At 38.4% G+C, this 13,059-nt stretch overlaps 1 protein-coding gene across 9 annotated transcripts in view; it reads left to right on the top strand.

Annotated features, from left to right (window-relative positions):
* The window catches only part of LOC132306042 (mediator of RNA polymerase II transcription subunit 16), a 31,487-nt gene that overhangs the window by 14,435 nt on the left and 3,993 nt on the right, over nucleotides 1–13,059 (top strand). For 7 of the 9 annotated variants that reach the window (XR_009481800.1, XR_009481795.1, XR_009481797.1 and 4 more), the window contains exons 6-13: nucleotides 93–183; nucleotides 2,835–3,428; nucleotides 4,253–4,871; nucleotides 5,057–5,136; nucleotides 7,035–7,117; nucleotides 11,598–11,834; nucleotides 12,010–12,181; nucleotides 12,382–12,902. Coding sequence is in view for 1 of the 9 variants with exons in the window: in XM_059803247.1 (XP_059659230.1) it covers nucleotides 93–183; nucleotides 2,835–3,428; nucleotides 4,253–4,871; nucleotides 5,057–5,136; nucleotides 7,035–7,117; nucleotides 11,598–11,834; nucleotides 12,010–12,181; nucleotides 12,382–12,902 (2,397 nt within the window). In the remaining 8 variants the exon portion in view is untranslated. The remainder of the gene's footprint in view (nucleotides 1–92; nucleotides 184–2,834; nucleotides 3,429–4,252; nucleotides 4,872–5,056; nucleotides 5,137–7,034; nucleotides 7,118–11,597; nucleotides 11,835–12,009; nucleotides 12,182–12,381; nucleotides 12,903–13,059) is intronic. The other 2 variants (XR_009481801.1, XR_009481802.1) reach the window with 1 other exon arrangement.

Genomic DNA, 13,059 nt, shown 5'->3' with positions numbered 1-13,059 from the left:
TGCAATTATTTATCTCTTCTGGTTACTTGAATTTGAAAACTTCTTCATTGTCAATATTCACTTATTTCTTTTGTTCTACTTCTAAAAATTAGTATAGGTGGCTTACATCAAGATCCATTGGTTCCACAAACTCAAAGTCAACTTTTGAGGAAAAGTTTCTTTCACAGCAGCCTCAAGCTCCAGGTTTGTTCTCGTGTCTGGTTATTAAGAAAGGCCATTAGCTGTTGTTTGTCCTAACGCTGCTTGCTGCTAAGGGGGGTGGACTGTATATAATCTGTATATCTAACAGGCATTATTTATATGTTTTGGCCGTCCTTATACTAAACCTTCTTTTCCAAGCTTGGCACTTGATTAAGTGTTAACGATTACCCAGCCCAGCAGCTGGTCAAGTTTTATTTTTGCTTATATTATTAACTGCTGGTCTCTAATTGTTCTTGCATGGTTTTGCAAACAATTATATTGTTTTTTTTTTTTTTTTTTTTTTTTAACACGGGGAACTAATTGGTCAAATTAAATGCAAGTTAAGATTATGCAGTATTAGATCCATTTATATGCTGCTGATTTAGCTGTGTGGATGGTTACTAATCTGCTTTTGGGAGTTATGTAGAGGACCTGGGATGGATAATCTTATTATTGGCACATCATGATCAGCCTAATTTGTTCTTTGTTTGGCTGAGCACAACGGGTACACGAGGGGGAGTTGTCTGCAATTGTAGGCCTTGTGGCTCATGGGAAGGAAAGGGGAAAGGGAAGATGCGGAAGGATTACTTGGGATGTGCGTTTTCGGTGACACTTCATGATTGGGAATTGGACGATGTTTCTGACTTTCTTGATCTGCTGTATAGACAGATGCTGGATGGCAGAGGTCCGGACTCCCTTTATTGGGTGCGGACTCCCTTTATTGGGTGCCTTCTACTCAGGAGATTTGAGGTTCGGTCCTTTTTCTGTTGCCTCTGGGGTTTCTCGGGTTGATTTCCCTTGGAAGACGGTGTGGCGATTAAAGGCTCCCCTCAAAGTGGCATTTTTTATTTGGACTGCAGCTTGGGGTAAGATTCTGACACTTGATAACCTCATAAGGAGAAGAAGGCAGGTTACAGTTAATTGGTGTTGCATGTGCAAAAAGGATGGTGAGGCAGTGGATCACTCGCTGTTGCATTGCCCTGTCGCTCACGACTGCTGGAGTATGATCTTTGGCTTGTTTGGCGTGCAGTGGGTTATGCCCCAGACGGCGAGAGGTTTGATTGACTCTTGGAGAGGGTGTGGGGCGGGTTCACACGCTTGTCTCTTTTGGAGGGTAGCTCCCCTATATGTTTGGTGGTGCATTTGGTAGGAGAGGAATAGCAGATCTTTTGATGGGGATGAGTCTCCTACAGGAACTTTGAAATTCTGCATTATTGGCTTCATTTTTTGTTGGGGTATGGGCAGATATTGTACATCTATTGAGGAGATTGTCGAATTTCTGGCCTCTTTGGGTCCTTAGGACCCTCTTTTGGCTTTGGCTTTGGCCTCTGTGTATTCTTGGGACGCGTTCCCCTTTTGAATGCTTTCTATACTACTTTACTTATCAAAAAGAAAAGAAAGGGAAGATGCTACCATTGGTTAATGTGTCACTGTTGGGTTCTGTTGATAATTGATTCTTGAAGAATTGAGCAATTATTTTAGGAAGCAATGCAATTTTCCACTTGATAGAAACATGGATGGAATATTTGAAGAAGGCATTGAGGTTGAATCGTGGTAGTGTAAGGATAAAAAAAGGAATTATCCTATTATGTATTTATGCTCCCTGGCATAGGCCACCTGTGCTTTCATTTTTACTTCATCTTGCTATGTAGACAGAAATATGCTTGTAGTTTGGAATGATAGGTCTTTCCTGTTCACCCTGGTGATTTCTTTTTTAGTTGGCAGGTCTCAGCTCTTGTCCTTAGGGCTAGATTTTGATTCTGGAGGCTTGATCCTTTCACTACTGTTTAAAAAATTGAAGCAACGAATCAACACAGTTTCTCATGTTGAGCATTTTGATGTTATTTACTCTTGTCAAGAATTAAGTATTGTTTGGTTGGTTTCTTCAATCACTATGTTTTTTCTGCGTGTGTGTGTTTTGTTTTTTTGTTTGTTTGGTTGGGGGGGGGGGGGGGGGGGGGGGTTTATTTCGGTTGTCTTTGGATTGTATGCCTTACCTGTTTAAGGGTGGTGGAGAACCTGAAATATTGACCTTCGCAGTTTCTTTCATGGGCTATACTGCTATGCTGACTGATCTTGATATGAATTAAAAGTGGAGCTGTATCCCTGTACATTGTGTATCGATTTACCTGAGGAGTTATGGCCATAATTAGGTTTGGAAGTTGATGGGTGTTTTACCAATCGCATGGTCAAGGGTTCAAGAACAGGTGTTCCCTGACTGGCCCATCACCAAATAGAATTAGGCCTCTGTGATGGCCGAGGATCTTTGCAGGCATAGACTGTGGTGGGCTTAGCTTGGATCAACATGAGCTTGTAATCTCCTTGGCTCAATTTTTTCCATTCCTTCAGAACATGTGAAGTTTGCTGGTTCCAATAACTCAGAATGGGTGTATAGTTTGGGATGCGTTCCCCTTTTGAACGCTCTTTAATACATTTTACTTATCCAAAAAAAAAAAAACTCAGAATGGGTGATTCTAAATCGTTGCCATTTAGAGTCCAAGTTGATTCATGTAGCCAGTTGAGAATATTGTTTCTTTTGTTTTCATCAATTAGAAATTACCCCATAGGTTTCCCCTTTCTTCTGAATTAATTTTCTGTCAAATTCAAGCATCACAATATAGTCATCTGATGCAATCTTTGGTTTTTGGTTTCAGCTGGATGGCCAAATTTTCTGTGTGTTTGCTCCGTTTTCTCTTCAGGCTCCGTGCAACTCCACTGGTCGCAATGGCCTCCTGATCAGAGTGGTGCAGCATCAAAATGGTTTTGCACGAGCAAAGGGCTCTTGGGAGCTGGGCCTAGTGGGATCATGGCTGCTGATGCTATCATAACAGATACCGGTGCTTTGCATGTGGCAGGTGTTCCAATTGTAAATCCATCAACTGTAGTTGTTTGGGAGGTCACACCTGGTCCTGGAAATGGATTTCAGGCAACTCCAAAGGCAAGTGCTAGCAACGGAGTACCACCTTCACTCAATCCTCCTTGGGATGGTTTTGCTCCTCTGGCTGCGTATTTATTTAGCTGGCAAGAATATTTGCTATTAGAAGCAAAGCAAGGGAGAAAGCATTCATATCAATATTATAGCGACACAGTATTACTTCATTGTTCACCAGTGTCAAATTTTTCTGCATATGTGAGTCCTGAGTCTGCAGCTCAATCAGCAGCAACCACTACCTGGGGTTCTGGAGTTACTGCAGTTGCTTTTGATCCAACTCGTGGCGGGTCTGTGATAGCTGTTGTGATAGTTGAGGGTACTGATTTCTACTTCCACTTGGAGCAGAATTTTTTAAAAATGATTTTCTTTAATAATATGCTGAGATTCTGAGAAAGCAATTGTTCTCTTGCCTTAACATTTATATTGTGCAGCATGCATGCGTTTGCAGAGCTTCGTCAAGATAGACAGTGAAAGTTTGTCGATTTATCCTTTATGTGCAATTAGTTATCACAATTTCATGCAATGCACTGTTGTAGATGTTTTAATTTCGTCATATGTTTTGCACTATGGGTTTCGTCTTTAAAAACCTTTTAAAAATGTAAAGTTGACCTTGTGAAGTTAGTAGTTGTGGTCGTAGATTTTGCGAAGCTCACTTCACTATCTTATCTGCCAAAATTCGTTAAAAAATGTATAACCAAACCAAGTCACTTTCTCTCATGCATTTCCACACTTGTCCTGCCCATTTTGGATTATTACATCTTATTTAATATTAAGGCGCTGGAAGATTTGTTTATTTCACCTTTCTTTTTAAAAAAAGGTTTGTTATTAGGTCTGTACATGTTTCTTTAGTTTTGTAAACTTGTTTTGTATGTTGTGGCATGTTGTAGCTACTATACATTGATTTGACTACTATGAAGTTACTGCAAAGACGCGTTTCAGTTGTTCTTCCACATAAGCATATAATCACATTGACATAAATGAAAGACAATCTATTTTTGTTCTTCACTAAACCGTTACAAACTCATTTAATAGATACGGCTTTGATGTTGACTTTGGGAGTTTGAAACTGTCAAGTGTCAATTGCTTTTTCTGATTGTTACTTTTCTAGAAGTTAATCATGTATTGATTTTATTTATGCAGGGCAGTACATGTCCCCATATGATCCAGATGAGGGACCTTCAATCACAGGATTGAGAGTTCAACGCTGGGAATCATCTCTGCAGCCTGTTGTCCTCCACCAGATATTTGGAAACCCAACTTCCAGTTTTGGTGGGCAGCCACCTGTGCAGACTGTTTGGGTGACCAAAGTGAATAAATGCATTCCACCAACTAATGATTTTAAAAGTCACCTAGCAGCTTTGGCTGGACTAACCTCTGATGCCCGAAAGACATCTGATTCTGGTGTTGAGAAGGCAAAAAGGGTCAGTTTTGATCCCTTTGATCTGCCAAGTGATGTTAGAACTCTCGCTCGAATTGTGTATTCTGCTAATGGTGGTGAGATTGCTGTTTCATTTCTACGTGGTGGGGTCCACATTTTTTCTGGAGCAAGCTTTACTCCTGTTGATAGCTACCATATCAATGTTGGTTCTGCGATTGCTGTTCCTGCCTTCTCTTCTACAAGCTGTTGTTCAGCATCTGTTTGGCATGATACCGGGAAGGATCGTACTATATTGAAGATAATTCGTGTTCTTCCTCCTGCTGTTCCGAGTAGTCAAGTGAAAGCAAACTCGTCAACTTGGGAACGTGCAATTGCAGAAAGGTATTCCGTAAATGTGGTTCTGTATACCTGTCAGGAGTAACTTTTGTATTCCAGGTAGCAATGTTAATTAATGTTGCCATGTCAATGTTACTGACATGCGTCTGGTGGGAGTTGTTTGGTGTTTTTTGTGATGATGCTTTTTTTAAAAATGAATATTTATTGAACATCTTGTTTTGTCAAAGCAGGTTTTGGTGGAGCCTTTTGGTCGGAGTTGATTGGTGGGATGCTGTTGGCTGTACGCAGAGTGCTGCTGAGGACGGCATTGGTAAGATTTCTTAAATTAATTGATATGGTTGTGTGATTTATGAATCGATGATATTGCGTTAAACAAATTCTCTTAATCTTAGTGTTTACCCAACATTGAGCTCAATAGAGTGAAGATCAAAATGTTTCAGGTATAGATACTTATCATCTTTAAGGTTTCAATCTCAATGGCTTTATAAGAATATACAACTCAGAAGAGTGTTTGACCTCATTTACCACCTCCAAGAAGCTTACTGCTTTCCGATCTTATCATGATTAGAACTTTTGAATATACAATTTGGGGTATTTTCTTCCAATAGGTAGTTAGTCTACCACCATAGATTAAAATTTTGGCTGTGACATGATGTAACCGTCTCCAATCCCTCCGAGTTGATTACATTCTGATTTATAAGTGTGTAAAATTCACGGCATTATGTTTATGTAATGGTTATGGCTGTTATGTAATGGCCATAACAGCTGGTATATAACAATATCGATCCTAACAGTAATTTTTACATGTGTAATGACTAGAAATGATTAAAGAAGAGATTTTTGGGCAAACCCAACCTCTTTTTTCCCCATCCTTTCTTCAGATTTTATTCTTTTTTGCTCTCTTCTAAGGATCTCAAACTCATATTGGAGGCTACATCTACTGCTTTGGGGGATAGAACAACAAGATCTTATCTAAGCTATCAGCTTAATCAATTCTGTCATATGAGGTGCTCTTTGAGGTTTAGTTTTAGATGTTTATTTAGGACGGTGATTAGGATTGTCAAGACCCCACTTCTTTTGATGGTGGAGTGGAAGTCATGAATCAATAGGGTATTCACATATTTGGTTATCTTTTTTTATTTTTTATTTTTTATGTTTTTTATGATCGATTACTTATAGTTGCCTTTTAAATTATATTTCTTGTGTTGGTGAAATGTTCTTCATAGAAGATGGTTTTTTGTGTTAGTGAAATGTTCTTCATAGAAGTCCAATGTAATAAATAAAACAACTTTCTAGGTGTCATATCATTGACAAGAATAATTAGAACGATATAAATATGATAATATGCTGTCAAAACAAGTGTAACATTGATGTTTTAGTGGGTTGCTATAGTTACAAAAAATGCATCGTCGGGCTAACAAGCGTGAGATTCGAGTTTTAGTGACAAAGTGCTCACTTTGGCCAAAATAATGCCAAAATTTAAGTCTATCCCTACTCTCTCCTCCCAGCACCTTGCACAGGAGGGAGCGGAACATATATTGGGTAATTGCCTTTTGTAGTCTACCAATTCTTATTGCGCATTGCCCGAGGCTTTTCATACTGTTACTTTACAATCAGGACTCTTGCATAACTGGTACTGTGATCTGAAACTGTTCTACTGGTTATAAATATATAAAAGATAGAGAGGTTATAGTTTTTGTGCATCTTATAACGTACAAAGTTGTGCTGAACTTCTATATTGTTGCCTCTTGAGTATTCTTTAGCAAGATCATCTTCTTAATTGCTTCTTCCAAATAGTGTTGGTCTAATACGAGGAATGAGGGATAGTGTTGGTGCTCTTTTAGGTTTGCCCGCAGTCACTAGATCTTATTTCATCTGTGTATATTTCCAATTTGAAAATCTTTGGTCAATATTGACCATCCTTTGTTTTATGTAGTTTATTTGGAGGATTTGAGCTCAATGCTCGATGATGTATCTTTTTTAAGTGTTATATAGAATTTTAGGGAAGAGATAATATTTTTGTGAAAATCTGTATATTACTATATTAGTGAAATGAGGACGAAGATAGAATTTATAACCACATGCTGGTGATCATGGATCCAGAAAATTGCACATAAACAAAATCTCTTCGTATTTTCATTCATATATACCCTTGGTTCGAGATGAACTTCACCACTTGATGATAAGAGTGTTTTTGTTTTGTTTCAGTTTCACTGAACAGTGTTATCGCAGTGTTGGATGCGGATTTCCATTCTCTTCCTTCCACTCCGCATAGACAACAGTATGGTCCTGTATGTTTCCTCGAACTCTTGCCATCTCCATGTTCCATGGTGTTTATGTTGAAATAATTAGCTTCATTATAGAAATTTGATTATATATACTATTTATATTATGGACACTGGTTTGTAGAGTTTCTTCTTTTATGTTATACTTGTAAATTTCTTTTTCTATAAATAACATGCGGCGTGCTTAAGTGATTAGTTACTTGCAACAGTTATCAGTAATCTAGGCTGAGCCAAGTCTAACCTTACCTTCCAAAGGAAAATGTTCTGGCCTAGGGTACATAAAGCTGGAGTGAGGGCGAGAAAGCATCTGTTTTCAAAATGTGCCTTAGTCCAGAGAATTAGAGCATCTTTGGATTTGCATTTATAGATTTTTAGTTTTTGTTTTGAAGGTCAATGCGGGCCTATAATATCTATATAACACATATCTATAATGTTTGTAATACTTATGAAGTTCCTCAACTCTGTTGTCTCAAGGGCGAGGAATTTATGCAAAGGTATAAGGTAGATTATAGTGTGTGCATACATATAGTTTTTATTTGGAATCTCATGTCTCTTGGTTTAATTAAAAATTTCCTTAATAGTATACATGAGGTTACAGTATGCATATTATTGATGCATATTATGTGTATTGTGGAAAGGTAATGGATTTAGTTTTTCGCTTAACATTGTCATGAATCAGTTGAGGGCCATAGTATAAGATGGTTGTTACAATATTGAGGTGCTATGTTTAAGACTGTACAGCAGGAAAGGTGACCAAAATAACATGAAATTGCTCCAATCTGCCATCAAGGCATTGAGCTTGAATAGTAAGATTGTGGATTTGTGGGATTTCTTTCACAATCTGCTAATCTGTAGGATGGTGGCAGAATTCAAGCCTACCCCCAACGGATTAGGTATCTAGGTTCTAATCCATCCAAAAATTATTGCTTAGGGTTAAGTGCACTAAATCCCCCTAAACTATGACCCAATTGCAAGAAACCCCCCTAAAGTAAGTAAAACCTCCTTGACCTATCATTTTGTTGCACTCTGTGACCAACCGTCAAGTAGCTGTTAACAGAAAAACGAAATTACCATTTAGCCCTTTTTTTGAAGGACTTCATATTAGTAGATTTTTGTTGTTGAGATGTTGATTTGGATATTGTAATTTCTATGTCCAATAAAAATTGGACAACTCAGAATTATTTTGCTGAAGTGGACAAAAATATTCTCCATCAATAAGAGAATGACAACTCACTGAATGGAGAATTATATATATATATTTAAGATCAGCAGCCATGTCCATCCGGCCACCACCACCCCTCCTCTCTCTCTCCACCCCTCCTCTTCCCCTCACTAATATTTCTTGGTACCAACAAGACATTGAAGTAGATGAAAGGAAATTGTGAAATTATACCATCAAAATACCAAAATGGGTTCCAATTTGAACATGTTGTATATTGGGGTTAATTGGATTTGGTCCGTAATGGGTCTCTCTCCATTGATGGCATCATATGCTGAAAACAAACCCAAATATTGCAAGCCAGAACTTGGTCTTTAAGTTTGGCAGAGAAAATAATGTTGGGGTTGATTGGAATCAAGATGCTGTTTTGTTGTAAAAGAAGACGATGATGGAAGGAACGGAATTACAAGCAGGCATGGTGGATTTTGTTTTTATTTTTTTCTAATCATAACATGAATTGGGTGAAGTTATTTTTACAGGATATGGGTTTTAAAACCCTAGGCATTGCCACACTTTCGCAATGGATTGGAGGTTGACGAATCTCGCCAGCAAAAGAAAATCTCAGGATTGGAGGTGGCGGCCATGGATGTTAAGGTGGTTGGAGAGAGAGAAAGGAGGGATGTATATGTAATTATGTATATGTATTTGTATATATAGTATTATGCTTGGCAAGGGTGAGTCGTGTGCTGAACAAGATGAACAGTGAGCATAAGGCTGTGTTTGGGCATAACTCATAAGCTTATGCTTGGCAAGGGTAATAATGCCTTTTAAAAGATTAGTTGGTCACATGACTTGCACAGTCTGTTTACTGTCGTTGAATTAACAGAAAATTAACGGAATGTGATTTTTTGCAACAAACAAAATAGTTTAGGGGGTTAAGGGTCATAACTATAGTACAGGGGGGTTTCTTGGGAGAGAGAAAATTGTTCAGGGGGGTTTAATGCACTTAACCCTTATTGCTTATTTTGTAACAAAGGTGTTCTATGCTGATTTACTGAAAAAAATGTGTTCTATGCTTCCCCTGTTGGAGAATAAAATATAGAAGTACTATATATTTCTATATTTTTCACCCTATGTGTAATTTAATATGGTTTCATGCTAAAATGTCATCTGATGTCATATTATGATCTTGTCATTGTGGAAGTTATGGTTCCATCATAGTCCAACTTTTTCCTCACAGCTGAATGATCTCACAGCACCATGAATATCATCACGACTTGTCTCAAACAAGAAAAAGAAACAAGCTTGAACCGCTAACCATCTTTCGGCTAACCTAGCCTCCTCCATCCCTCGGGACCAACAATGAGTAGTACAGGAATATTCAACTGTTGTCCATCGACTACGCCTTGGCCTGCTTCATGCTATCTAAGCATTGAAAGTATCCATATGAAAACCAAGTCATGCTGACAATTCGACATTGCAACTCACCCCACCTTTCAAATGCAAAATTTGAGTTAGATTGCTTACTATGCTTTGATTTGGTTTACTTGATACCCACTACCTTATCTGATAGGTTTTTCAGAACCTTAGGCGTGACTAGGGCTGGCTAAAGCATATGACTGAAAAATTCAGAAGTTTGAAACTTTTTGGTTGGAAGATCTGTTTAAACCTTATGATGTTTTCTCCTATGTAAGGGGCTGATGGGGTGAGGACTGATCCCTAGGCTTTGATGGAGAGTTAGTGCAATGTTGCGACCTTGACCTAGAGGGGGGTGAATAGATTTTGTTCAATTTTAAAAAATTGGATTTTAACTTATGTCAATTATATTTAGTCACACAACAATGTCATTTATTGAAATATTGAGAGCAGAAATAATTAATCAAGTGACCACACATTACCACATGATTTTTCAATGGACAATCCCAAAGGAGAAAACCACGAGACTTGGACCTAGTCCACACAAATCAAATCCACTTTAGGTGAAAGAAGTGTTGACAGTTCTCAAATCCCAGAACCTCCTAGATACCTCTTGACACAGAGTCACAAACTTGTCAACCAAACTCACGCATTAAGTCTCCAGGCACACAACCTGTTCTGTTAACAAATCTGCTCCTCACACGATCAGTTTGCCATAATCACTTTGATCTATTTGGTTAGTCATTCAGGTGTTGTGTTTGTAGTGCAAAAACACTTTGGTCCTCTGTGTAGCACAAGGATTTTGATGATAAAAAATAGTTCACCATCTAATACAAAATACTAGATAATGAAAATAAAAATATGCTCTCTAAATAATGTATAGAGATCTGTCTATTTATGTATGTGTATGTGTTATGAGAGCCTAGAGGGTGTTTATATAGTGCTTGAGTCCAAAGGAGTTAGGGTTTATTAGTTATAATTAGAGAAAGAAATCTAAACTGATTTAGAGAAGTTTTCAAAAATGATTCGTTTACAGGTTGATCAAATTGAGCTATCAAAGGACAACTATAGTCCAGGGTTGATCCATCGAGATATTTTGGACTTCAATAAATGTTTTCGTGAAATTGTCATCGATTGATGCTTATTGTTTTTGTAAGAAATTTCTTCTTTAAATATATTATTCCAAAAACAACTTCATGCATTCAGAATATATTTTTCATGAATCAAATTGTGTATGCTGTCCCCTAAAATGGGTCATGAAGAGAATGCATGATTATGAACCCTAATTGGTGAGTGAGTTGTTTAAGAGGTAATTTTAACATTTTGCCCTTTATTTATCTTTAATTCCTATTCTACCCTTGGGCATATGTACCACCACAAACTAACTAAACTAACTTTTGAAAATAAAACATAAGTTGCAGACTCTGCTTTTTGTTACGGAATCTACCAACACTAAGTTCAAAGCCTATCAGGGGCCAAAAACTTGTGAAATATTCAAGAAAGTTCACTTGAGCCTGTAAATTTTCTTCCGTTGCTGGCCCTTGGAGCCTTTGCAATAGAAACAGGAGGTATCTGGAGATTCTGGACCAGGCTGGCCTGCTATCTGATGCTCAGATGCTGCCTATTGTTTTCTTAATTGTTCATATTTTCTGTGGGCAGAGCCGCACCCTGATGGGGTGGGGTGGCTGTGTTGGATGCTTTATGTTAACCCAAAGGTCCCCGACTCATCTTTTGTGCCTAACTTTTGTCGATGATCAGTCTTGGTTGTCTTTTTCCCATTCATATAGGTTCCCTCCAACTTTACAAGGCTGCAACAACACACACACACAGTGTCACTTAAACATGTGTTAACGAAAGTACTTTCTTACAGCTCTGTTTCTGCTCTACTAAACTTGATTCTGTTCATCTCAGAGTCTAGACCGGATAAAGTGCCGGCTGTTGGAAGGTACTAATGCCCAAGAGGTTAGGGCAATGGTCCTAGACATGCAAGCAAGGTTGTTGCTGGATATGCTGGGAAAAGGAATTGAATCAGCTCTGATAAATCCTTCAGCTTTGGTTGCTGAGCCATGGCAAGCATCTGGTGAAACCTTATCTGGCATTGATCCTGAATCAATGGCTGTTGAACCAGCACTAGTTTTAAGCATCCAGGTTTCCTTTTGGCTCATTTTTCATTTTATTTTTACTTACTGTTTCCCCTGTATAATTCTTTCGTTTCTTTTTAACATAAAATTTGAAATATATTACCTTTCAAAAAAACAAAAACAAAATTCAAAATATATGATGTCTTGTGTCATTCTTTAATTTTTAAAACAATTAAACGCAGGCTTATGTTGATGCGGTCCTTGATCTAGCATCACATTTCATCACACGTTTGCGACGTTATGCAAGTTTCTGCCGTACTTTGGCAAGTCATGCTGTTACTGCAGGCACAGGTGGCAACCGGAGTATGGTGGCTAGTCCTACCCAAAATTCTGGATCGACTGCAACGAGTCAGGGTCTGTGCACGTCTTCTGATTTTATAATGTTAAAGGGTTTCTTTTACAGTGCCAGTTTGATTTCCATTAATTCACATCAATACAATTTCCTTTCAACTAGTGGAATATTGTACTATTCTTTACCTTTTCTCCACTTTTTCTTATCATGAATGTGCCATTTAACTCATTTTTTTCAAACAATGACTACTGTGATTGCCCAGGAGGTCAAGGTGGTACAGCTAGTTCCACTGGAAGCACTCAGATGCAAGCTTGGGTACAAGGAGCTATTGCAAAAATTAGTAGCACTGCTGATGGTGTTTCCAATTCCACCCCAAATCCTATTAGTGGTCCTCCGTCCTTTATGCCAATAAGCATTAATACAGGAACATTTCCAGGAACTCCAGCTGTTAGGCTTATTGGGGACTGCCATTTCCTACATAGATTGTGCCAACTTTTGCTTTTCTGCTTCTTCTTCCGTCGAACACAGTTGCCCCGCTTTATTGGAGGTTCTCAGAGAAATGCTGATACAACTACGCAGAAACATCCGTCTAGTGTTCCGGGAAAGGTAGAAGAGATCAATCCTATGCCTACAAAATCAACATCAACTATGGTTAGGTCAGAGGAAGTCCAGGCAGCTCGGGCTGGTCAAGTCATCTCTGGAACTAAAGGACCCGAAGAAGGTCCTGTTAGCCGGTCAAGATTAGGTTCTGGCAATGCTGGTCAAGGTTACACATTCGAGGAGGTAAAACCTGCTCCCGTTATGATTGAACTTCGGACTTTGCAATAATATAAGTACCTTCAATAACTTTTCAGTTTCATTATGTGGCTAAAGGCTTTTGTTCAGTTCATAAAACTCGCTCTGAGACAATGATACACCAGCAAAAGGGGAAAAAAAGTGG

The sequence above is a fragment of the Cornus florida genome, unplaced genomic scaffold (genome assembly GCF_030987335.1).
Source record: "Cornus florida cultivar Cherokee Brave unplaced genomic scaffold, ASM3098733v1 CherokeeBrave_3.0.0_Hap2_Chr01, whole genome shotgun sequence".
Taxonomy (NCBI): domain Eukaryota; kingdom Viridiplantae; phylum Streptophyta; class Magnoliopsida; order Cornales; family Cornaceae; genus Cornus; species Cornus florida.
Note: the sequence above shows the minus strand (reverse complement) of the source record. Positions and strands in the feature narration are given on the sequence as shown.